General features: G+C 38.0%; 1 protein-coding gene across 3 annotated transcripts in view; it reads left to right on the forward strand.

Annotated features, from left to right (window-relative positions):
• The first annotated feature begins 9476 nt into the window (after positions 1 to 9476).
• Positions 9477 to 26347, forward strand: part of LOC133610962 (uncharacterized) — a 54583-nt gene continuing 37712 nt past the window's right edge. For all 3 annotated transcript variants that reach the window (XM_061967765.1, XM_061967764.1, XM_061967767.1), the window contains exon 1: positions 9477 to 9604. In XM_061967765.1, coding sequence (XP_061823749.1) covers positions 9553 to 9604 — 52 coding nt within the window. In that variant the 5' untranslated portion in view covers positions 9477 to 9552. The remainder of the gene's footprint in view (positions 9605 to 26347) is intronic.

A 26347-nucleotide genomic window follows, 5' to 3' on the forward strand; every position in this document is an offset into this window, starting at 1 on the left:
AATTAGAACATCCATACATATGGAGAAAATATTTGATGATTGGTTGGTGTTCGTATGATGAGTTACAATTGGTGAAGGTTAGGGCAAAACATTACGTACTGGCCAATCAGAGGCAAGATAAGGCGGGTTATCGAAACCAGGAAGCAAAATCCTAACAGACACGCACTCGTGTCACATGATGACGAGGGAGTCAGAGACAGAGGGACGCTTCAAGCTGACGACTCAAAAAAAAAAAGAAACATACTGGAAAATGGCAGATGTATTCTCTCCCACAGATTAGATTATTCCTTTAGTGATGAAGATGACGTGCAGGAAACCCACAATAATGCGTGTCCTTGGCCATATTTGGACAAATGTATGGGTTTAGAGAAAACAATGCCCAAAACCTTAGTTTTTAGGTGTTTACTCCAGGGTGCACCCCGCCTACCGCCCGTGTGCAGCTGAGATGGGCCCGAACAGGACAAGCGGTAGAAAATGGATGGATGGACTCTGTAAACCAAAATCATAACTGCTCTCTTCAAGTTAATTTAGGAACACACATTAAGGTCAGTTGAATTCATGAATAATTTTACTGCACATAACCATTACCAACTGTTTCCAAACAGCTAACAAGTCATTGTTTTTTGTCAAGATACAGATGGATGCTGTTTTTTTTACTGTAAGTAGAGACAATGAATAACATTCTAGGGGTGGGCCAAAGAGCAAACTAAATAAATACACAAAATGAGGTGCAGGGTCCCACAGAGGTAGTTGTAGGGTGTCCCCAGCTAAATGACAGATAGTTAATAGTAATGGACCCAAGGGTCCATTTGTAGACTCTCAGTTACATTAACATTGATATCATACATGTGTTCCCATAGATATAAATGCCGTTAAAGGTGCCATATGTAAAAATGGCATGTCGAGTCATCGTTAAATGGCCCTGATATGTCAAAAGGCAAAGACATCATATTCTTTTCGAATACCTTGATAACCGATAACGGTAGTTCAGCCGAGATATGCTCATTTCAAGATTAGATTTACAGCCCTGAAATATTGTTATTGTTTTCATTTCGATGTCCCACCCTCCACCGTTTGACCAATTAAAACATCTGTGAGTGTGTCACATCCAGGTTGCCAGTTACGCACCGCCCTCTTCGTCGAGCTAGTGCCACTGGTAAAGTTACTAAACATGTCAGACCTTAGTAAATCTAAAAGGCGTCGTTACGATTCTCAACTAATTCATGACAAAGCCAGGAACAAAACGAGGATTTGTATCGGGAATGCCTTTGAAAGATGGAGACGATTGAAGGTGGAGAAGATTTTTTCATCTGACGCCAAACTTGCTAATTTCCTCCTTGAGAGGTAAGTCAGGCATTTACCTTTTGTTTTTACTTGTAATAAATACAAATGGACATTTCATATGTAAACTATATTGTCCAATACAGTCTACGATCTTGTCTAACAAATCTAGTATGTTCATGCAACGAATTCTTAGCATGCTAGACCGGTCAATGACACATCGACATATAGGCTAACAGGGGAATTATATATGCCCGTTAGCCTGTATGTCGATGTGTATTCCAACTGACAGGGCAACATATATTTTCGACAAATAAAACCTATGTGAATATGGGTAGTGTCAGTGCCTATTTCGTTCTCAATATGCTGATACACTGAGGAAATGCGTTCCGACATTAGCATTAGAGATGTCCGATAATATCGGACCTCCCTCCCCCATTTACACTCATTCACACAAAAGGGTTGTTTCTTTCTGTTATTAATATTCTGGTTCCTACATTATATATCAATATATATCAATACAGTCTGCAAGGGATACAGTCCGTAAGCACACATGATTGTGCGTGCTGCTGGTCCACTAATAGTACTAACCTTTAACAGTTAATTTTACTCATTTTCATTAATTACTAGTTTCAATGTAACTGTTTTTTATTGTTTTACTTTCTTTTTTTATTCAAGAAAATGTTTTTAATTAATTTATCTTATTTTATTTTTTTTTTTTTTTTTTTAAGTACCTTATCTTCACCATACCTGGTTGTCCAAATTAGGCATAATAATGTGTTAATTCCACGACTGTATATATCGGTTGATATCGGTATCGGTAATTAAAAAGTTGGACAATATCGGAATATCGGATATCGGCAAAAAGCCATTATCGGACATCCCTAATTAGCATGGTTAATTGCTGTTTCTGGTACTGTATGTGCATCGGGCACATATGGGCTGGTATTTGCTTGGCACAGTGTAATGCATTACATGTAATTGTTTTCTACTTTGTGTATTGACATGGTAGTAGGCTATATGATTTATGCGTAACGTGGTTTTTGCGTAACGTGGGTTGGCTCATAGAATTGCACTCTGCACTGAAAGATGGTGATGTACGTACATGGAAGAGAATGCGGTGCGTCAAGTTGGATGTAATATGGAGTTATGCTGAACGAAATGTGGCGGTAATTTTACTATTGGCCTTGGTTTGCCATCAAAGTAGGCCTACGCGATATATAATATATTATATATTATTATATATAATTATTTCGATGATGGTCCATTAGGTCAAACTAGACATTTTAGCAGGGTAAAGCCAACAATCCGGCCCGACTCCCGACAAAAATATTGCTGCGTAACTTTAAAAAATACATTTGGCTAATCAACATCAGTAAAATGTGGCATAATTACTTAGTAAACCATCTTGCAAGAAGCATAAACAAGAGAACCCTACAGCATAGGACTCGTCGATTGCCATTTGAAGTTCCTTGGAGTAGGATTCGGATTTGGCTACCTATCTGGCAACCTCATTCATGGAGAGTGGGAGGAAACTACAACATTTTGACCGTAATTGCAGTACCATTTCTGGCCACATTACTACATATGGCACCTTTAAATGTAGTTTTGATGTAGCAGGCTACTTTTGCCGTGTAGCTTAGCTACATTTAATCGAAAGTAACTTGTAGCTTGGCTTACTACATTTTCCACGTAGCTTGCCCATCGCTGTATATATGTATATTTATATGTATATGTATGTATCTATGTATGTATATACAAACCCCGTTTCCATATGAGTTGGGAAATTGTGTTAGATGTAAATATAAACGGAATACAATGATTTACAAATCATTTTCAACCCATATTCAGTTGAATATGCTACAAAGACAACATATTTGATGTTCAAACTGATAAACTTTTTTTTTTTGCAAATAATTATTAACTTTAGAATTTGATGGCAGCAACACGTGACAAAGAAGTTGGGAAAGGTGGCAATAAATACTGATAAAGTTGAGGAATGCTCATCAAACACTTATTTGGAACATCCCACAGGTGAACAGGCAAATTGGGAACAGGTGGGTGCCATGATTGGGTATAAAAGTAGATTCCATGAAATGCTCAGTCATTCACAAACAAGGATGGGGCGAAGGTCACCACTTTGTCAACAAATGCGTGAGCAAATTGTTGAACAGTTTAAGAAAAACCTTTCTCAACCAGCTATTGCAAGGAATTTAGGGATTTCACCATCTACGCTCCGTAATATCATCAAAAGGTTCAGAGAATCTGGAGAAATCACTGCACGTAAGCAGCTAAGCCCGTGACCTTCGATCCCTCAGACTGTACTGCATCAACAAGCGACATCAGTGTGTAAAGGATATCACCACATGGGCTCAGGAACACTTCAGAAACCCACTGTCAGTAACTACAGTTGGTCGCTACATCTGTAAGTGCAAGTTAAAACTCTCCTATGCAAGGCGAAAACCGTTTATCAACAACACCCAGAAACGCCGTCGGCTTCGCTGGGCCTGAGCTCATCTAAGATGGACTGATACAAAGTGGAAAAGTGTTCTGTGGTTTGACAAGTCCACATTTCAAATTGTTTTTGGAAACTGTGGATGTCGTGTCCTCCGGACCAAAGAGAAAAAGAACCATCCGGATTGTTATAGGCGCAAAGTTGAAAAGCCAGCATCTGTGATGGTATGGGGGTGTATTAGTGCCCAAGACATGGGTAACTTACACATCTGTGAAGGCGCCATTAATGCTGAAAGGTACATACAGGTTTTGGAGCAACATACGTTGCCATCCAAGCAACGTTACCATGGACGCCCCTGCTTATTTCAGCAAGACAATGCCAAGCCACGTGTTACATCAACGTGGCTTCATAGTAAAAGAGTGGGGGTACTAGACTGGCCTGCCTGTAGTCCAGACTTGTCTCCCATTGAAAATGTGTGGCGCATTATGAAGCCTAAAATACCACAACGGAGACCCCAGGACTTTTGAACAACTTAAGCTGTACATCAAGCAAGAATGGGAATGAATTCCACCTGAGAAGCTTAAAAAATGTGTCTTCTCAGTTCCCAAAGGTTTACTGAGTGTTATTAAAAGGAAAGGCCATGTAACACAGTGGTGAACATGCCCTTTCCTAACTACTTTGGCACGTGTTGCAGCCATGAAATTCTAAGTTAATTATTATTTGCAAAAAAAAAAAAATTAAGTTTATGAGTTTGAACATCAAATATCTTGTCTTTGTAGTGCATTCAATTGAATATGGGTAAAAAAGGATTTGCAAATCATTGTATTCCGTTTATATTTACATCTAACACAATTTCCCAACTCATATGGAAACAGGGTTTGTATATTGTTCTGTCCTCACTATATGTATTGAGGTTAAACAGCTTGGCAGAGAGATAACAATCCACGATGTTCCAATGAAGCTCCAAAGCAGATTAATCTGCTTAGGCTCTTTATTGTTGTTGATCATACATTGTCTTTTTATTTTTATTTAGTTTTGTCTTGTACTTTACTTGCAAAAAGACTTATCTTGTCCAAGACTTGTAAGAGCTAACACAACTTTTCTGCTTCTCATTTGTCTCAAAACTGACTTCCAGAAATCGTCAACCCAGAAGTGCCTCAACAAAAGTCAAGCGTAGCAACTTCCTCTCGACACAAGGTGTCAGTAAAAGTCTACAGTGTGTGTGTGTGTGTGTGTGTGTGTGTGTGTGTGTGTGTGTGTGTGTGTGTGTGTGTGTGTGTGTGTGTGTGTGTGTGTGTGTGTGTGTGTGTGTGTGTGTGTGTGTGTGTATTTATGTATGTCAATTCGCAGACCAAAAATGATTCAATTTATACATCAATGTCATGTGTAGAAATATTTTTTTTAAAAAGAAATATATTTGTAGATTCACTGTTGCATTCTGTACATAGAAAATAGACAGGAAGGAGTGGAATGGAACATTATTGCCATTGCACTTAAAGTACAACAAAATGTAATTTTCAGTACAAACCCATCCAAGATCTGACATACCGTTACAGGGTAGACAGAACGGAAAAAACGGCTTGGGTGGCGCCCAAAAAAAGGTAAACAAGGGATGAAGGGATAATCCATATAAATGTTGTTGTATTGAAAGATGACGCGACTCAAAAGACGTGGTTTCTAAATATTAAAATATAAATGTTCCCTAAACATCATTTTGCACAGACACATGAAAAGACATGTTGGAGGGCTGGTGCTCAAGTCCGAAAAAAGAGTAACTATCACAAAAATGTTTTAAAAATCATTAATATCAAAATCACAGCAAGGTATTAATATAGATAACACACCCATTAAACTCAAATAATCTAGTTGAATAAATAAATGCATGACAGGCTAAAAAAAGACAACACAAGCAAGTGGAATCAGGCTCTCCAAGTACCACCATAATGACCAACATTAAAATACAGTGGCGTAGTAGGCCTAAGTAGTCATTAAAAACAAGGCAGATGTTATATTTAACAAATATATTTAATATTTTTGGCTACAAAAACATTACAAACAGTTTGAATACCCATACTGGTAAATAAATGCGAGCAAAACTCCGCTTACAATGGAGCCTACGGGCAAGTCCGCCTTAACGACCAGGCTTACCTGGGCTGAAGCGCAGGGTCCCCAACCAATCAGGGATCCCCATTTTGACGGCGGAATGCAATGATTGGGGTTCATAGCTGTCGATCACAAACAGCTGAGCTCCGGCTAGCGATTGTGTACTCTCTCTATCGGCTGTGTTGTTTTTTTCTTACTGCTCCGAGCAGGGCGTGAACCCAGGTCGTCGGTGTGAAAGGCCAGTGTACTACTACTACTGAGCTAAAAGCAAAGGCAGTCCCTCAGATCTCTACCACTTTTCCTGAAGTTGACTGGCTTACGCCCGCACAGACGTGCATTCTCCTGTCGCAAAGCAGATAAATTCAAAAAATTGGTATTTTATGGACCCCAAAGACCACGTTATATTAATCAATCAATCAAAGTTAATTTATATAGCCCTTAATCACAAGTGTCTCAAAGGGCTGCACAAGCCACAACGACATCCTCGGCTCAGATCTCACATCAGGGCAAGAAAAAAACTCAACCCCATGGGATACAATGAGAACCCTTGGAGGGGACCGCAGATGTGGAGACTCCCCCTGGGCAACCGGTGCAATTGACGTCGAGTGGATCTAGTTAATAGTGTGAGAGCCCAGTCCATAGTGAGGCCAGCAGGGGATCATCTTTTTTTGTTTGTCCTGTCCAGCTTCTCAGGCAAATCATATAGTTGATGTAGATGCCCATGTCGGCTGTTCAGATTTACTTTACAAAAGAGAAGTGTAGGATACTTCTCTTGTTGCCTTATTTGTATTTGACTTTATTAAATGTATTTCTATTATCATTTGGTGCAGCCAGGCCGGAGCAGGAGGGGATAGAAAGAGAAAAAAAGGAAGACAGAGGGGGAAATTGTGGGGACAAGAGGGGGATAAGACAGAGAGACAAAAACAACAACAGCAAACACAACAACAACAATAGAGCAACATCAGCAAATACGACATGTACAAATATGATGGTAAAAGTGATAGCAAATAAGCAGTTAGCGAAAATAAAAAACAATACAGAAATGACAATGATCATTATTACACTACAAATGAAGCACTACAGATACCAATAGAAATAGCGCTATTGATAATGAACAATACCAATACTTTACCTTTATTATCAACAATACAGTTATTCAAATGCAACAATACATATACTTAATGATAACTAGAGATACGAAAGAATGCAGAAAAATGGAGGGGAAGAAAGAGAAGCAATCTATATTAACCTTGTAGATTGTTATAGTAACAATAGGTTTAGCTTTGTCAGTGTGCCATGTGTTATACCCAGTTTACCCTAGGGCAACAACGTTAATATATGTTTGATGAAACGTGATTATGTGCATGAGTGTACGTATGTATGCATATGTACTTGTATATGTACAGAATGTGTATATGTGTTTGTACAGTGAATGTATATGTACAGTATGAGTATATGTATATCTGTACAGTGAATGTATATGTACAGTATGTGTATATGTATGTCTGTACAGTGAATGTATATGTACAGTATGAGTATATGTATGTCTGTACAGTGAATGTATATGTATGTCTGTACAGTTAATGTATATGTATGTCTGTACAGTGAATGTATATGTACAGTACGGTATGTGTATATGTTTTTTGTACAGTGAATGTATATGTACAGTATGTGTATGTTTGTACAATGAATGTGCGTGTGGATGTACGAACTTTGAGTATGTAGATATGTACTGTATCTGTGTATGTATGTGGGAGCGTAGGTACCTATGTATGTATGTATATGTGAATTTGCATGTACAATACATTTGACTCCCAGTGTGTGTGGGAGCCAGTGTACGGCCCAAGCCCCCAGAGAGCCCAACCCACAAAGAGTGGGTGTGGCGCTCAGGGAACCAGGGACCACCGCCCCCCCCGCAACCAGGCCGGCCAACGACAGGAACCCCAGAGCCAGGCCCACCGCGCCGCCCGTAAGAGCCAGCAGCAGGCCGCAGACAGACGCACCCGGCAGAGGACAAGGCACGAGAAAAGCAGGGGACAGCCAGACACCAAGCCAGCAAAAGACCACACCCCACACGGGCAGAAAGTTGGGACGCCCCGCCCGGGGCGCCCAGAGACTCCCCGCAACCGGACGAGAAGACCGCCCCCGCCCCACCGGCCACCGGGCCCCCACGAACCCACCCCCCAACCCCAGGGGATCATCTTGAGTGGAGACAAGTCAGCAGCGCAGAGACGTCATCAACTGATGCACAGATGAGTGGTCCACACCGGGTCCGGACATTGAACATCTAGCGCTTCATCTGTGGTCACCTAATAACCTCTCCACGCAGGAGAGGGGGGCAGAGCAGAAAAGAGACGGCAGATCAACTGGTCTAAAAGGGGGGTCTATTTAAAGGTTTGCGTATACAAATGAGTTTTAAGATGGGACTTAAATGCTTCTACTGAGGTAGCATATCTAACTGTTACCAAGAGGACATACCAGAGTATTGAAGCCCGAATAGAAAAACGCTCGATGGCCCGCAGACTTTTTTTGGGCTTTATCAAACTTTGAGTGTAATTAACAGTACAGTAATTCGACAATGAGCTCTAAATATGTGCTAGAATCAGTGTGACATAAACGATTGAGTTCAACATCTATCCAGTTTTGGTTTTCCAATTCATGTGCTTTTTGAGGTCAAGTTTCAAAGAAACACTTCAAAGCACTTTTAACAAATCCATCAAGTCACAAGTTGATTTAATGTTATTGAAAAAAAAAAAGCCTCAAAACATTGCAACTTTTTCTGAAAATGTTGGCATTTTAGGCCGCAAAAATAAAGTATAGATGACAAATAGAAAGTATTATAGTCCAACAGGAATGGAATTCTATCTTTTCATTGCTAAAGTTGTGACAGTCCTGTTTAACATCTTGACAAGAGTCGAGATGGAGTTAGCGTTTGCGCTCCATCAGTCTCTCTTTCAGCCTGTTGAGTTTGTTATCAATCATCAGGCCTGATGAAAGGAACAAGCATGTCCGGAGGACAAAGGGAAAACAAAACAGAACCGTCACACGCAAGCACGAATAAACAAACAAAAGCACAAGTGCCTCTTGATAGTCATTTCAGGTGAGCGCCTTCAAAGCAAGCGAGGAAAATAAACAAGTGTGTGTGCGCTGTTCCGAAATGTGCCAATAGTCATTCAAGCCGTATCATTTCAACAGATAGTCGACTAATGGTTAACAGGCAAGTATTTGTGGGGAAAGTTTACCAAAAAAAAAAAAAAAAAATCACCTTTTTTCTGCCTAAAAGCACCGTCATGCTGCATTTGCTTAGATATAAAGTGGTTGCAGTTTCGCAAGAGTGTTTGCCCACATAAGCTCAGCAGGATTTTGTTCATGGCAACACTGCACCAATGTAAAGTAGCCCCAAAACCTTGGCCGGACGCCATTGTGAATTTCAAGTGAGCGCTTTTCTGCACTCCGGTGTCCCTGCACATCTCCCCTTTTTTCCTTTGCGCTATATCCCTTCCCAGGGTTGGGGGGGGGGGCTTTTTTCTAATGTACTGTATATATTTATTTTGGTGGACGTACACATATCACGGGGCCTCCTTTTCAGCGCCCGCCGGACTATATTTCCTATTTCCCGTGTGGTGGGTCAATCCCGCCCCCTGTCACCTAACAGCCCTATAAAAGACAGCAGAAGTGGGCCTGCCGATAAGAAGCTGGTCTCAAGACAAGCCATGCAGTTTAAAGTCCTCGTCAATGTGTTCTTGCTGCACCTCATAAACAATGGTGAGTATTGTGTCATCGCGCACCAGCTTCTCACACCTTCACAAACTCTGCATTGTTGCTTTCTTCGACTAAACCGTGCACCGATGGAGTAAAGCCCGACATAATAATACCGATTTTGCCTCCAATAGAAGCAAGTTTAATGATGATTGGATTGCTTTTGTGTAATACTCCAACTAATAATGCTTTAAATGATCGCATTTGTTGTGTGAAGGCTCTAATTGTTTATTATCAGTAAATTGTGCTTCTACCTGATGTTCTAACATTGCATTTGTCATATGTTTGGTTTGATTGATTGATTGATTGATTGATTGATTGCAACTTTTATTAGTAGATTGTACAGTACATATTCCGTACAATTGACCACTAAATGGTAACACCAGAATACGTTTTTCAACTTGTTTAAGTCGGGGTCCACGTTAATCAATTCATGGTTTGGTCATGACGTTTGTGATGCAGTCAAAATCTAGGTTCAACCCTTTAACATTGCAGTGTATGTAAACAGAATTCATACAGATCTTTTACTTGTCCTCGTTAGATCGTGCCGGTGCACCTAATGTTTTGGCTGCACAAGCAACATACTGTATTTTCAAGGCTGTCTGTAGTTATGAGTGTGCATCTGCATTGGCATGTTACATACCTTTACAGTTTTTTTTCCATTTGCTTACATACAATTTTACGAACTCTGTGTCTTTTTTCAAAAGGATTTACACATTTTTCCAAACACTACATTAAATGTTCTTAATTCCTAGATTATTTGCAAAATGACACACTTCGGTCAAATCATATGCCCATTCATGCCTTTTACACCATCGATCACACATTACTTTGAAACAAAATGCAGAGGTATGGTTTTAGAGGTCTTGCTCATGATTGGTTGAAAAGTTATCTTGGTGGCAGAGAACAGTATGTGCATATGAACAATGTAGATTCAGATAAAAAGATTATAACACATGGAGTGCCCCAAGGTTGTGTACTGGGACCAAAATTGTTTTTATTGTATATTAATGATGTCTGCAAAATCTTTGAAAAACTCAATTGTATTCTCTTTGCTGATGATACAAGTCTGTACTGTTCTGGGCAAGACCTTGGCCAACTCTTAGAGACTGTAGAGAGTGAACTCCACATACTAAAGCAATGGTTTGATGCCAATAAACTGTCAATCAACCTAAATAAAACAAAATATATAATTTTTGGAAATAGGAAAAATAACATAGTGTCATATAAGAATTGATGATATGGAGATAGAAAGGGTGTATTCAACAACATTTTTGGGAATCTATATAGATGATAAATTAAATTGGAAACTGTACATAAATATACTTAAGACAAAGATGGAAAAAAATATTGCTTTGTTACATAAAATCAAAAACTCCGTAAATCAAAAGGCTCTTAATATGTTATGTAATTCTTTCGTACTCCCTTATCTTAATTATTGTGTTGAAATCTGGGGTAACAATTACAAAACAAACATTAACTCTATATTCTTACTTCAAAAGAAAGCGATTAGAATTGTAAATTATGCAGATTATCATGACCATACCAATGCTCTGTTTATTAAATTAAAAACATTAAAACTGCACGATCTTGTTGACCTCAACACTGCTATTGTGACGTACAAAGCTCATAACCACATGCTGCCTCGGTGTCTACAGGAGAAGTTCAAACCCAGAGAGAATCTCTATGACCTCAGAGGTTCAGCTGTCTTCCAGAAAGCTAAGATAAGAAGGAGCTTAAAAAGTAGATGTGTTTCTGTCAGGGGGGTTCAACTGTGGAACAGCTTGGATGATTCCTTCAAATGTTCCAGTTCCATTCACACATTTAAAAAACACTTGAAGACCAATGTCTTGAAAAAATATATCACTTTTGAATCAACACAGTAGTTAATACTATGATCAATGTTAATTAAAATAATAAATGTGGGATATAAATAATAATGGAAGTATAATTGTTTGTATATAGTATATAAATTGGTACAAAGGTTTAACACGTGTACAAGGATATTTCACATGCCTTTACTGTGTATATAATTGAACAGTGTTCATATTGTGTATAATGTGTATTTATAATATGTTGTACAAAGGACATTTCATAATTTTCGGAAGTTCATCTTGTACTTGACATTGTTTATAGGGTTAGGCGCAATAAGTGTTCAACTTCAGCCTAAACCCTTTCGGTCTGCAACATTTTCATTTTCAATCTATGAATGTACAACTGTTTGTTTATTTTGTTGACCATTGACCGAAGAATAATAAAACTATCTATGATAGAGTATATGAAACTAAATTCTTGGGAATAATAATTGATCATAAATTATGTTGAATATATAAAGGGAAAAATAAACTAAACCATTGCTATTCTGTACAAAATAAGACACATGCTGAATAAGACATGTCTGCATATGTTACATTATTCTTTTATTTTTCCATATTTAACATATTGTAATAATAATAATAATACATTTTATTTACAAGGCGGCTTTCTGGGCACTCAAGGACACCGTACAAAATCACAACAATAAAATCAAATTGGATAAAAAAAACAACAACAACAACAACAACAAAGAGAAAAGAAAAGATGATTACAATGAATAAGCAGTCAGGAATAGGTGTGTTTTGAGTCTTGATTTGAAGAGGGATATTGAATCTAAGTTGTGTTGAAGTTTGGGGAAATGTTTATAAAACACACATAGACCCAATAATTAAACTTCAAAAAAGGGTCATTAGAACACACAAAGCGTGCTATTATGAACATACCAATCCGTTATTTATAAGTTCTAATGTGTTAAAATTTTCAGATATTGTGTTTTTAAAAACAATGGAAATTATGTTTCGAGTAAAGAACAACAGCCTTCCAGCTTGTATTCTTAGGTTATTTCAATTAAGAGGAGAAAACTATAATTTAGTGGGAATATTGATTTTTGAAATAGGTAAAGTAAGAACGAATATAAAATACAAATATATTTCAGTTTCAGGAGTTAAATGGTGGAACAAGCTCAGTGATGAGCTGAAGACATGTAGTTCTTTGTTAAGGTTTAAGACAACCTTGAAAGGTGAAATTATTGAAAATTATAAAATATAGCAACGATTACTTTCATACCATTGATTTTTTTAACGATGTTCCAGGCAATCTAATTTTCAGTGAATGTACAGGATAGGCAAATATAAGCTTTGGCTTCAGCCTATTCCTTTTTAGGTCAGTCTTTTTCTTTTCTTTTTGGGTGTAAATGTGTATGATTGTTAAATATGTATAATCTGTAGTGTTGAACTGGTCACACAAAATGGTTAATGGTTGATTTTGTGTGTAAATGTGTATGAATGTTAAATATGTATAATCTGTAGTGTTGAACTGGTCACACAAAATGGTTGATGGTTGATTATATGACCGAAATAAACTTATTTCATTAATTTCATTCATTCATCAAAATAAAGCAAGCACTTGTAAAAATGCAGGTTTATTGTCATCTCACTCACACAGACTTCAAATGGTAAGACACTATTGGAGTGAGTTACCCAGACTGGAACAGTGATAATTACAAAACACATTTGTAAAATCCCCTATTTTACTATAAGAAATCACATGTTTGGGGCATTTTGCCTGACCTTTTTAGCATACGTGATGAATGATTACTGTAACTTGACAATATATGTTTGCACAAATCCATAGCAATCGTCATTGTTTACTTTGAAGTGGGCTATACGTAAGGACCTAAAGAGAAAGTAAAACTATCCTGTAATCTTTTAAAGATTGAGGCTGCAAACTGAAAAAAATAATTTTTACCACAGTCAGGTAAAGCAACATATCACAGTTGTCAACAATGACATGCAGTACAAATTAAAATGTGAGACAAATAAAAAGGTTTGAAAAAAAATCTGGAGATAAATCAAAATGACAGCATAAAGCAGACCTGGGCAAAGTAAGGCTCGGGGGGCCACATGTGGCCCGTTACACTTTTCAATCTGGCCCGCCGGACATTCCAAAATATTTATTTCGATCTTTAAGATGAAAAGTGTAGCTGCCATTATGTGCAGTGATGTTTTCAAATGACCGTAAGTCTTGAACTATACAAAGTATTTCAATGGTTGGAATCTGCACTTTTGCATGACATACTAGTTACTATGGTAATATAATTAGTTACTATGGTAATCTAATTAGTTACTCTGGTAAGTCACAGCAGTTTAGACGAGGCACCAAGCAGTGTGGGTGGGGAGCGTTTCCACAGAGTGTTTCCAGAGCGAGCCTGAAATGTGGGTGTCAGGGACAGATGCGGAAGGAGATTTTTACAACAAAGTTCTAAAGCTTAGTGATATATCAGATTGTAGGTTGGGTTTTTTTTACCCTTCGCGTTCATATTTCTCTGTGTTTGTTGTATTTTTTTTTATTGTAAAATATGTCGATCGAGAGGCGGTGTGACGTTCATATGTTGTTCATATTCAGTGTTTTATCGTTCATAGTTAATATTGTAAATCCCACATTCTTTATTTTCATGTACATTCTGGGCGTCTCATTCAGTAAAAAAATATATAAAATTACATTCCATTTTTTAAGGCGGTCTGTCATAACGTTTTTAGTATTCATTTAGACATTATTGTGAGGTTTTGTATTAGTGTTCCTAAAAATAGATATACTGGCCCCCAGACACATTTTTTGCTCTAAATTTGGCCCCCCGTGGCAAAATAATTGCCCAGGTCTGGCATGGAGTATAGGCTACATGTGCAGACTTAGGCAACAGCAATTCGATGAAAGAACATACCGTATTTTTCAGACTATAAGTCGCAGTTTTTTTCATAGTTTGGCCGGGCTTTTTTCCTTCTTTATTATGCATTTTCGGCAGGTGCGACTTATACTCCGAAAAATACGGTACTCAAAAGCCTCAGTTACTGATTCTAATCATCACCTGCCCATCTAGCTGGATCAGGCCATAGTATCACATCCACATCACATGTGCAAGATGGGAAGGTGTGTGTAAAGCATTGTGGGTAATATTTCGCAAAAACTGTGAAGCAGAGTCTATGCTTAATATTAGGCAAATCTGCACAGTGGTTTTGCTTACTGTGTATAGACTTTTTTTGACTGTGTGAAAATGTAAAATTTAGTGTTTAAGCAATTGGAAAAAACTGTAACATTATTTTCAGCCCATTTGGACGCAACACGGAGTTACATTTATTCACAGTTTTTTGTGTGTATTTGTACTTTCGAAAAGCATTTTCCCAAAATGTGGCTGTATTTTTACTTGATAATGTTCTCTTCAAAGTAATGTACTGACTATCCATCCATCCATTTTCTACCGCCTGTCCCTTACGGCAGGGGTCCCCAACCCCCGGGCCGCGGCCCGGTACCGGTCCGTGGATCGATTGGTACCGGGCCGCACAAGAAATAATTAGTTATTTCCGTTTTATTTATTATCTGAGCCCGAACGATGTTTTATTTTGAAAAGTTGTGTTTATTTTGAAAAATGACCGGATTCTCTCGGTTATATCTTGGTCACCTGAGCGCCAAAATTGAACCCAGCTAGCAAAATGAGTAAAAAACAGACGTCTTTGGAAAGTTTATTTGTGAAGGGGAAAAGGCACAGTGAAGAGAGAGAAGAACAGCCCACGACTTCCAACAAAAAGAAAGCTTTTAATAGACAATACCAGGAACCATACTTGAAATATGGATTTATCGCAACAGGTGAACAAGCCCGCTCTACATAATATGCGGCGACCGGCTCTCAAAGATTAGCGGGGATTTTGTGCGAGACTGAGCCGGAGCCTTTAAAATCTCCACAAGAAAGACTAAAAAACGTACTCGCGGGCTTACTAACTTACTTTCTTTATTTAAAGTGTTCTTTAATGAAGCAACAGCTTAATGGTGACTTACTGCTGGTTCTTTGTATTTATATATATATATATATATATATATTGTACTGAGTAGGTAAAATTTTCATTTTTAGACCTGACTTGTAGTTGGATACAATTTCTGCAAAGTAACTGTACTTGTACTCAAGTACAGTACATGTGTTTTAGTACTCTTTCCACCTCTGGCACTTTCCTGCAAAGAATGGATAAAGTATCTCTTTATCATTACCACAAGAAATTGGAGTTTTAAATACAGTATTTCTCACAGGGCTTCAATCTATTTGTGGCAGTGGTTATAGCTTGGGGCGAATTATGTAAATGTGGAATTTGCATAATTGGGTAAGAAACATATGACACATTCATGCCAGGGTCTCGGGCTGCAACTAAGGACTATTTTGATGGTCGATTAGTCATTGAATATCTTAACGCTTAGTCGACTAATCCAGTGGTTCTTAACCTGGGTTCGATCGAACACTAGGGGTTCGGTGAGTCGGCCTCAGGGGTTCGGTGGAGCCTCCGCCGTGGAGGTCAAGACACACCCGACTTATCGTGTAAATAAAAATATCGGTATCATATTTACCAAAAACAGACACTTTGAGTACCGCATTTCCCGGGCTATAGAGTGCACCGTTATTAAAGCCGAACTCACCAAATTTTAGAATTAATAAATATTTTACACATATTAGCCGCACCTGACTATAAGCCACGGATACAGTATATACCGGTATGAAAGATTTCGTAAATGTTTATTTACATACCTTAATTGTTTCCAAACAGTGCTTGTCAAAATGGCTGATCAAACAAACTAGAATTTATCGTCATGGACGCTAGCTCTCCAATCAGCTAACAGACTCAATAACTCCACTGTGACGTTTTGGTGAATTTACAAAACTGAAACAATACAAAAAGAATGCCGTTGTAAGTTAATAATACTAACACAGACACTTGGAAACATATTAGCATATTTGCTAATGCTAACAACGCTAGCTTCATTACATTACAGATATGCATGAAAACACTCTTACAGACGTCACACATGTGACGGTTTTGTAAGTATGAATTGTTTTAGTTGTATTGTAAAATGTACTAACTTGGAGAGATAAATAAGAACGCTACGTACGGCTAGGGTGACCATTTCCATGACACCAAAAAGGAGGACATTATGCGGCATATCAATAAATTACTATGGTGTACATAGGACTCTGGTATACTCTTATTTATAGTACAATTTTGAGTAGTTTAAAGATGATGTTTGTGTGGCTGAATAGGAAAAAATATTAAAGTCAAGTGTTTGTTAACAGTATTTGTATTTATTCAATACATTGTGGTGTTCAAAAAGTGACCACTGAGATGAATCTTTTCAAGTGCAGAGTGCCACAAAGCATAACGTGCGGACTTAAATGCAGTTAACATATATCATTTTAAAAAAATGCCACAAAAAATGTTCCACATCAACATCAAGGCTGCTTGCTGCATATCTGGTTGCGTTATGCAGAATAAGGGCCAAACAGTTTGCAGGGAGCACATCTTTTTGGCTCAGTTTCAGCTTCTGATACACTGTTATGTTTGCCACAATTGACACTGGCATTGTCTGCTGCATATGCAGACATGTTTTTCACCTCTAAGCCAGACATCTCAAGTTTTGCCAGCAGCTGGTTTGTTATGGCTTCTGACGTTTCGTTGCTGTCGCTATAAAAATCCAACAGGACATGTTGGATGCCTTCATCAAAGTGAAAATACCTTACCACAATGGGAAAACACTTGTTTGTTCCTTTATTTGAGGCGTTGGTTGCCACGGAAAAGGGTAGGTTGTTTTCTTTTATGTAGTCGGTATGTTCCTGTACCGAATAGTGAGCGATGACGTTCTCACACAATGCCTTGGCTTTTGTTCGGCCACAGGCCATCCCTTTAGCTGTGGGATAGTCACTGAAAATCTCCCGGTCCACTTTCATGCCGCAGTCTAAACTTCTGTAGGGCTGGTGATGCTTTACAGCAGTGGTTCTCAACCTTTTTTCAGTGATGTACCCCCTGTGAACATTTTTTTAATTCAAGTACCCCCTAATCAGAGCAAAGCATTTTTGGTTGAAAAAAAGAGATAAAGAAGTAAAATACAGCACTATGTCATCAGTTTCTGATTTATTAAATTGTATAACAGTGCAAAATATTGCTCATGGAATGAGTCTCGACTGCTTTTCGTTATAAATTTGTGCTCTTTTATCCATTCAGAATTAAACGAGGTCTTGCGTTTTGGCATGATGCTAACTTTCTGCCGCAGCAACACATGGACCCTTGTTTACTTTTTTAACCAATGATAAGCAGATTTGTATCCGACACAGCTCTTAGCCAATCATTTGATACGTTACTGCGTTGGGGGCATTTTTACGGTCTTTGATTGGCTATCGCGCTGCAGCCCAGCAAAGATGAAAAAACTCCGCTCTTCAAACCTTTGTGCCTCAAAAAGGAGGACAAATACGTGTCCGGCTTGAAGCTGCGCCGGACGCCGGACAGGGCATTAAAAATCCGGACACCTGGTCACCCTATGTACGGCAGTGATGGGCAAGCTACTCGAAAAATGTAGTAAACTAAGCTCCAAGTTACTCTTTATTCAATGTAGCTAAGCTACAGGAGATAGCCCTGAATAGTAAGGGATGGCCTTACTTTATTACACAAAGCATATAATCATAGTGAAAGATAAACTTAAAGTGCAGCTACTCAATAGAAAGTGCCTTATAAAAGTTGATTGTGTATTTATTTATCTGATCACTGTCTCAGTTAATGCCTTGGGTTTATACAAGTCATAATATAATTTCAGTAAAAATCCATGTCTGAATTCCTAACCCTATTTTTGGTTAAGGGACAGCACTTTGCTTTAATTCTGTAGGATGACCCATATACAAAAGAAGGGACACTGATGTGAAATAAGTTTTCATACAGTAACGCAGTGTTATAATAAATGAATTCTAACTAAATTAGTAATAAATAATAATATGTATATATTTGTTTCCTAAATAAACTGTGAATAAAATTAAACTGCAAATAAAAATACAGCTTCAGGAAACTTCCCTATGACTTTAGCTCCAGAATTCTTCTGTTTCTTTGAGATTGTCATTACTGCCACAAGTGGTGGAACAGTTTATTACAACTGTGCGCCACTGTGGCCCATACGGACCACAACTGAGAAACAAATATTTTTGGGGGGGCGTTCGGGGCCCAACAATGGGAACACTGCTGTAAACATTAAATTGTATGTAAAAAGTACTTTTATCCAGTCCTGTTAGTTATTTAGCTACGATTATTTACCTTAAAGAATAAAAGTCAAAATCATTGAACAAATATTCAACAACAGATTGGACAAATTTTTAAATAAAAGTGGTATACTTGTCGATAACCAATATAGATACAAATCCAAAATTTCGACATTGCTGGCATTAAGCAAAATAACAGAGGAGATTACCAACGCTACAGATGGTAAACAGTGTGCAGCGGCAGAATTTATGGATCCAACAAAAACATTTGACACAATAAATCATAATATCTTAATCAACAAATTAGAACGGTATGGCATCAGAAGGTCTCAAACTGGATAAAAAGCTACTTTACCAACTGGACGCAATACGTGAAGCTACGCGAACAAAGGTCTGCAACTCTAAATATATCTTGTGGCGTACCCCAGGGATCAATACTGGGTCCAAAATTGTTCAATCTTTATATAAAAACTATTTGTAAAGTTAAAAAGGACATAAAGTTAGTATTATTTGCAGACGACACAACTGAGTTTTGTTCAGAAAAGACTACACACAAGCTGATACAGATAATAAAAAGAGAAATGAACAAATTAACGAGATGGTTTGACAAAAACAGACTATCTTTGAAAATCCATAAAACTAAAATACAGTTATTCAGTCGCAGCAAAAAACAAAGTCAAACACAAATTAAAATAGTCATTAAAAATGTTTTTAAAAAATCTAATTTTGGGGTGTAATAATAGATGATAAAATGAACTGGAAATCTCATATATAAAATATACAACACAATGTGTGCAAGAAATATTTTAATAATGAGCAAAGCTAATTATGCTCTGGAACATACTCCATATTCTTTACTTCTCGCTAGTGTTATCATATTTAAGTTATTTTGCAGAAATATGGGGAAATAACTATAAAAGTACACTTCATAGTTCATTCATTAAAAGGTCAGTTAGAATAACCCATAATTTTGGATGAAGAGAACATGCAAATCCCTTTTTATCGCTACTTTTGCACACAGCTAAAATCGTGCAGAAAGCAAACTATAACCTGCTGCCCAAGAATTTACAACAATTCTTCTCAACAAAAGAGGCCAAATATAATATTACAGAAAAATGTTTTTTCCTTAAACATTTGCATGTATGTACAACACTTAAGACATTTAGCATATCAGTATGTATAATTAAAATGTGGAATGGATTAAATAAGTCAAAAAACGTAAATTGGAAATTGTTCAAACTCAAAGTGTTTACAAAGTACAAGAAAGAGGAATTAATATATTGATTAAAAAAAATGTGAACCTGATTGATGAATGACCCATAATATATCACACATTCAGTAAATTATATGAATCATTCTGTAAATTAACTGCGTATTCATGTGAACTTTTTTAACATTCTTTTTTTAAAGATTTTTAAGATTAAAAAAGGAAATAAACAAGTGTGTTGGAAATCATTTTCCAGACAACAAAGGGATAGTATTAAAGGCCTACTGAAATGCGATTTTCTTATTTAAACGGGGATAGCAGGTCCATTCTATGTGTCATACTTGATCATTTCGCGATATTGCCATATTTTTGCTGAAAAGATTTAGTAGAGAACATCGACGATAAAGTTCACAACTTTTGGTCGCTGATAAAAAAGCCTTGCCTGTACCGGAAGTAGCAGACGAGTAGCGTGACGTCACAGGTTGTGGAGCTCCTCACATCTGCACATTGTTTACAATCACGGCCACCAGCAGCGAGAGCGATTCGGACCGAGAAAGCGACGATTTCCCCATTAATTTGAGCGAGGATGAAAGATTCGTGGATGAGAAAAGTGAGAGTGAAGGAATAGAGGGCAGTGGGAGCGATTCAGATAGGGAAGATGCTGTGAGAGGCGGGTGGGACCTGATATCCAGCTGGGAATGACTAAAACAGTAAATAAACACAAGACATATATATACTCTATTAGCCACAACACAACCAGGCTTATATTTAATATGCCACAAATTAATACCGCATAACAAACACCTCCCCCCTCCCGTCCATATAACCCGCCAATACAACTCAAACACCTGCACAACACACTCAATCCCACAGCCCAAAGTACCGTTCACCTCCCCAAAGTTCATACAGCACATATATTTCCCCAAAGTCCCCAAAGTTACGTACATGACATGCACATAGCGGCACGCACGTACGGGAAAGCGATCAAATGTTTGGAAGCCGCAGCTGCATGCGTACTCACGGTACCGTATCTGCGTATCCAACTCAAAATCCTCCTGTTAAGAGTCTCTGTTGTCCCAGTTCTCCACAGGCCAATGGTAAAGATTGACTGTCATCTTTCGGGAATGTAAACAATGAAACACCGGCTGTGTTTGTGTTGCTGCAGTCGGCCGCAATACAACGCTTCCCTCCTACAGCTTTCTTCTTTGCTGTCTCCATTGTTCATTGAACAAATTGCAAAAGATTCACCAACACAGATGTCCAGAATACTGTGGAATTTTGCGATGAAACAGACGACTTAATAACTGGCCTCCATGCTGTCCCAAAATGTCCTCTACAATCCGTGACGTCACCCGCAGGCGTCATCATACCGAGACGTTTTCAGCAGGGATATGTCGCGCAAAATTTAAAATTGCACTTTAGTAAGCTAACCCGGCCGCATTGGCATGTGTTGCAATGTTAAGATTTCATCATTGATATATAAACTATCAGACTGCGTGGTCGGTAGTAGTGGGTTTCAGTAGGCTTTTAAATAAGATCTGCTTCTTCCTACTCCTTTTCGGACATGTTAGAATGTGAAACTGTAAACATGTAACATAAACATTCCTTGCTGTTTATCAATAAGAGTTTATTTACAAACTATTTGACGATAGCAAATCTTTGTCGATTAATTTTCATAAACAACATTGTCGATTAAGTCGACTAACACATTTAAGGACAATATATTGGACATGCACCTGGGGATAGGTTGATTGGCAACACTAAAATTGGCCCTAGTGTGTGAATGTGAGTGTGAATGTTGTCTGTCTATCTGTGTTGGCCCTGCGATGAGGTGGTGACTTGTCCAGGGTGTACCCCGCCTTCCGCCCGATTGTAGCTGAGATAGGCTCCAGCGCCCCCCGCGACCCCAAAGGGAATAAGCGGTAGAAAATGGATAGATGGATGGATGGATGGATATTGGACTTACTAACTGATAGATGGCACAGTGGTTAATGATACTGACTTGCGATGTTACAGAACATTGGTTAGTATCCTGTCTAGCGTTTGAAGCATTTTTTGATTGAATTGACAACAATTAGTGATTGAAAAGAAAACTCCTTATTTTTATCATTTTTCTGAGAAATGTCCCATATTTTAAATTGGACAAGTTGACAGATATGCCCTCGCCTCCAAAAGACTGTTGACTAGATTTGTCGTTTTTTTGCTAAATCTAATTTGCAACAACAATCCTTTTATCTGGCAGACCAGGTGCATTACAATGTGTTTATTAATAAGCAAGTGCGAACAGGTGTGACTGAATAGGAAACACAGCAATAACAGCAATGTCTATTTACATACCAGGTTTCAGTTAAATAGAGTGTAATGATGCCATATGGCGGGGCTAAATTCATTTTCATGAACTTTTCCCTTTACCAGAAAACCATTGTGTTCAATGCATTGTGCACATTTGCAGATTAAATATTTGTCAAACATATGTTCTTTCAAAAGAATTCAAAAATACATTTGTCCTGTCACATTTAGTTGGCACTCACCTGATTATTTCCCCACTCACAATTAGGTGACGTAAACACTTCAAAAACTTTTCCACAGCTGCCTGCTTTACAAACTTGTCGACAGGTATTTATTGTGCTAGTTACTAATTAAACTCACTGCCAGGTAGAGCAAATGACTTTTTATTCACTCAAGAGTGCTTATTAGTGACTCATAAGCTGGTGTGAAAAGAAAGAACTTGTTGTTGTTTATACACGTTCACACTTTATTAGGTACACTGTGTCATGACATTTAACACGAAAGATGTATCAACAAAACCGTAATAATAATAATTAGCTTTGACAGACACTGTCAGAAAGCAGTCCTGCAAAATAGAGTTCGACAACTATGGGTGTGGGGAAAAATAGATTCGAACTTGAACCGCGATTCTCACGTTGTGCGATTCAGAATCGATTCTCATTTTTAAAAAATCTATATTTTTTTTCGTATTTTTTATTTTTTTCATTTTTTATTTATTTATTTATTTTAATTAACAATCCAACAAAACAATACACAGCAATACCATAACAATGCAATTCAATTCCAAAACCAAACCTGACCCAGCAACACTCAGAACTGCAATAAACAGAGCAATTGAGAGGAGACACAAACACGACACAGAACAAACCAAAAGCAGTGAAACAAAAATGAATATTATCAACAACAGTATCAATATTAGTTACAATTTCAACACAGCAGTGATTAAAATCCCTCATTGACATTATCATTAGACATTTATAAAAAATTAAATAAAAAAAAGAACAATAGTGTCACAGTGGCTTACACTTGCATCGCATCTCATAAGCTTGACAACACACTGTGTCCAATATTTTCACAGAGATAAAATAAGTCATATTATTGGTTCATTTAATAGTTAAAACAAATTTACATTATTGTAATCAGTTGATAAAACATTGTCCTTTACAATCATAAAAGCTTTTTGCAAAAATCCACTACTCTGCTTGCATGTCAGCAGACTGGGGTAGATCCTGCTGAAATCCTATGTATTGAATGAATAGAGAATCGTTTTGAACTGGGAAAATATCGTTTTTGAATCGAGAATCGCGTTGAATCGAAAAAAATCGATTTTGAATCGAATCGTGACCCGAAGAATCGATATTGAATCGAATCCTGGGACACCCAAAGATTCGCAGCCCTATCGACAACATTTCAACCCCATTAGTCGGCTTGACTTGAAATTTCTCAGACAGCTTAATGCACTGTAAAAAACGGTCACTGCAACTTTAGGGTGGTTATTCCTATCACCACGGAATTTGGTACACACTTTTAGGTGGCTGAAAAGCACGTGTATACTTTAGGCAAGATTAGGAAAAAAACATGGGCGCCATTAAGCAAAACGTAATTATTACATTAATTGTTCATAAATCACTTTTGGAAGATACATAAATGTAAGGGGTGTCTTGATCCAATATTGATGTCAGAGATCGGTCCGATATCAACATAAAAACAAGTGCCTGATGATGTCAGCTTGCATCTAAAATCTCTGGAATAAGCTCCAATAGAAGCATTCATGCACCGTGTTTACTTGTGCAAAGCTGGACAGCCAGTTAACATGCCAATACACACAAAAGGTTGGTATTTTCTTGTATTTTACTAAAGTAATTCCTGAAAGGTAAACTATACTGTAGGCTACTAAGAGCCAGAAGCTACTTTACACAACAGCTTAGCACACAAGCTACACATATGTAGTAAGTGTCCTTAACTAAAACCATACTGCAGTCTTAAACACAACATTTGTCAATATAAACAAGTATTAAATCATTATAATTGCATATAACTTACAGATACAAAGCCTCCGAAGCAGAAGCATATTAAAGTTAAAGTACCAATGATTGTCACACACACACGAGGTGTGGTGAAATTATTCTCTGCATTTGACCCATCACCGTTGATCACCCCCTGGGGGGTGAGGGGAGCAGTGAGCAGCAGCGGTGGCCGCGCCCGGGAATCATTTTTGGTGATTTAACCCCCAATTCCAACCCTACAGTCATCACACAAGATAATCATCAGGGTGTATACATTGAATTATTTACATTATTTACAATTCGGGGTGTGGAGGGGGGGGGGGGGGGTTGGATTTGGTTGTTATTATCAGTCATCAACAATTGAGAACAGAGAAATGGATGTTGAAACAGTGTAGGTCTGACTTGGTAGGATATGTACAGCAAGTAGTGGACATAGAGAGAGAGAGAGACGGATCAGAAGGCATAAGAAAAGTATCTACATTTGATTGTTTACATTTGATTATTAACAATCCGGGGAGTGTGTTAGTTTAGGGTTGGAGTTGCCTGGAGGTGTACTTTTATTGCAGTTTTGAAGGAGGATAGAGATGCCCTTTCTTTTATACCTGTTGGGAGCACATTACACATTGATGTGGCATAGAACTAGAATGAGTTAAGACCTTTGTTAGATCGGAATCTGGGTTTAACGTGGTTAGTGGAGCTCCCCCTGGTGTTGTGGTTATGGCGGTCATTTACGTTAAGGAAGTAGTTTGACATGTACTTCGGTATCAGGGAGGTGTAGCGGATTTTATAGACTAGGCTCAGTGCAAGTTGATTTACTCTGTCCTCCACCCTGAGCCAGCCCACTTTGGAGAAGTGGGTAGGAGTGAGGTGTGATCTGGGGTGGAGGTCTAGAAGTAATCTGACTAGCTTGTTCTGGGATGTTTGGAGTTTAGATTTGAGGGTTTTGGAGGTGCTAGGGTACCAGGAGGTGCATGCGTAATCGAAAAAGGGTTGAACGAGAGTTCCCGCTAGAATCTTCATGGTGCTTTTGTTGACCAGAAAGTAGATTCTATAGAGAAATCTCGTTTGTTGGTTGACCTTTTTGATTATCTTGGTTGCCGTTTTATCACAGGAAAGATTAGCCTCTAGAATGGAACCTAGGTAGGTGACCTCATCCTTCCTGGTGATAATAGCTATGCATGTTTCTGTAATCACCATAGCACACCAGAGTTGTAATATAGCATATGTTAATAGAAGACTACAGTTGACATAGTCAAGGCAAGATTGCACACTGTTCAATCAATAACCATTAATGATGACATCTTTACTTACTTACTTACTTACTTACTATATGTGATGCCTTCACAATGTGGAATATATATGTTTTTTTGTCAATCACTTTTTATTGACAGAGGTTATAGCCGTTTTCCATCCATGTAGTGTAAAGCCAGAAATGAAGAGTGGAACTAATGTGTAGTGAAGTAGTTGCCCGTAGGTCCCTTTTTAGGTGTGGGTATTTCCCCCCCCCCCTCAGAGGAAACTTGGGAAGCTTCAAGGATTGTTCATGTCTTCACTCTTCTTAAACATTGCCTGTGTTTTCCAGGTCAGTAATGTTGTGAAATATATCGTTTGATAATTAAACACCTTACAATTCAAATGTAATATGGTTCAGCGACAGAGATTGATGTTTTAGTGCCTTTAGACTTTAATACCACCGTGTGTTAGCATCTAGCTAGCTCTTCTTTGCGTGTGGGTCAGTTGAGAGCAGTTAACCCTTTTTATGCCAACCGAAGAGCACTGCAGTGTGTATACAGGTAAAAGCCAGTAAATTAGAATATTTTGAAAAACTTGATTTATTTCAGTAATTGCATTCAAAAGGTGTAACTTGTACATTATATTTATTCATTGCACACAGACTGATGCATTCAAATGTTTATTTCATTTAATTTTGATGATTTGAAGTGGCAACAAATGAAAATCCAAAATTCCGTGTGTCACAAAATTAGAATATTACTTAAGGCTAATACAAAAAAGGGATTTTTAGAAATGTTGGCCAACTGAAAAGTATGAAAATGAAAAATATGAGCATGTACAATACTCAATACTTGGTTGGAGCTCCTTTTGCCTCAATTACTGCGTTAATGCGGCGTGGCATGGAGTCGATGAGTTTCTGGCACTGC

The sequence above is a fragment of the Nerophis lumbriciformis genome, linkage group LG11, assembly GCF_033978685.3.
Source record: "Nerophis lumbriciformis linkage group LG11, RoL_Nlum_v2.1, whole genome shotgun sequence".
NCBI lineage: Eukaryota > Metazoa > Chordata > Actinopteri > Syngnathiformes > Syngnathidae > Nerophis > Nerophis lumbriciformis.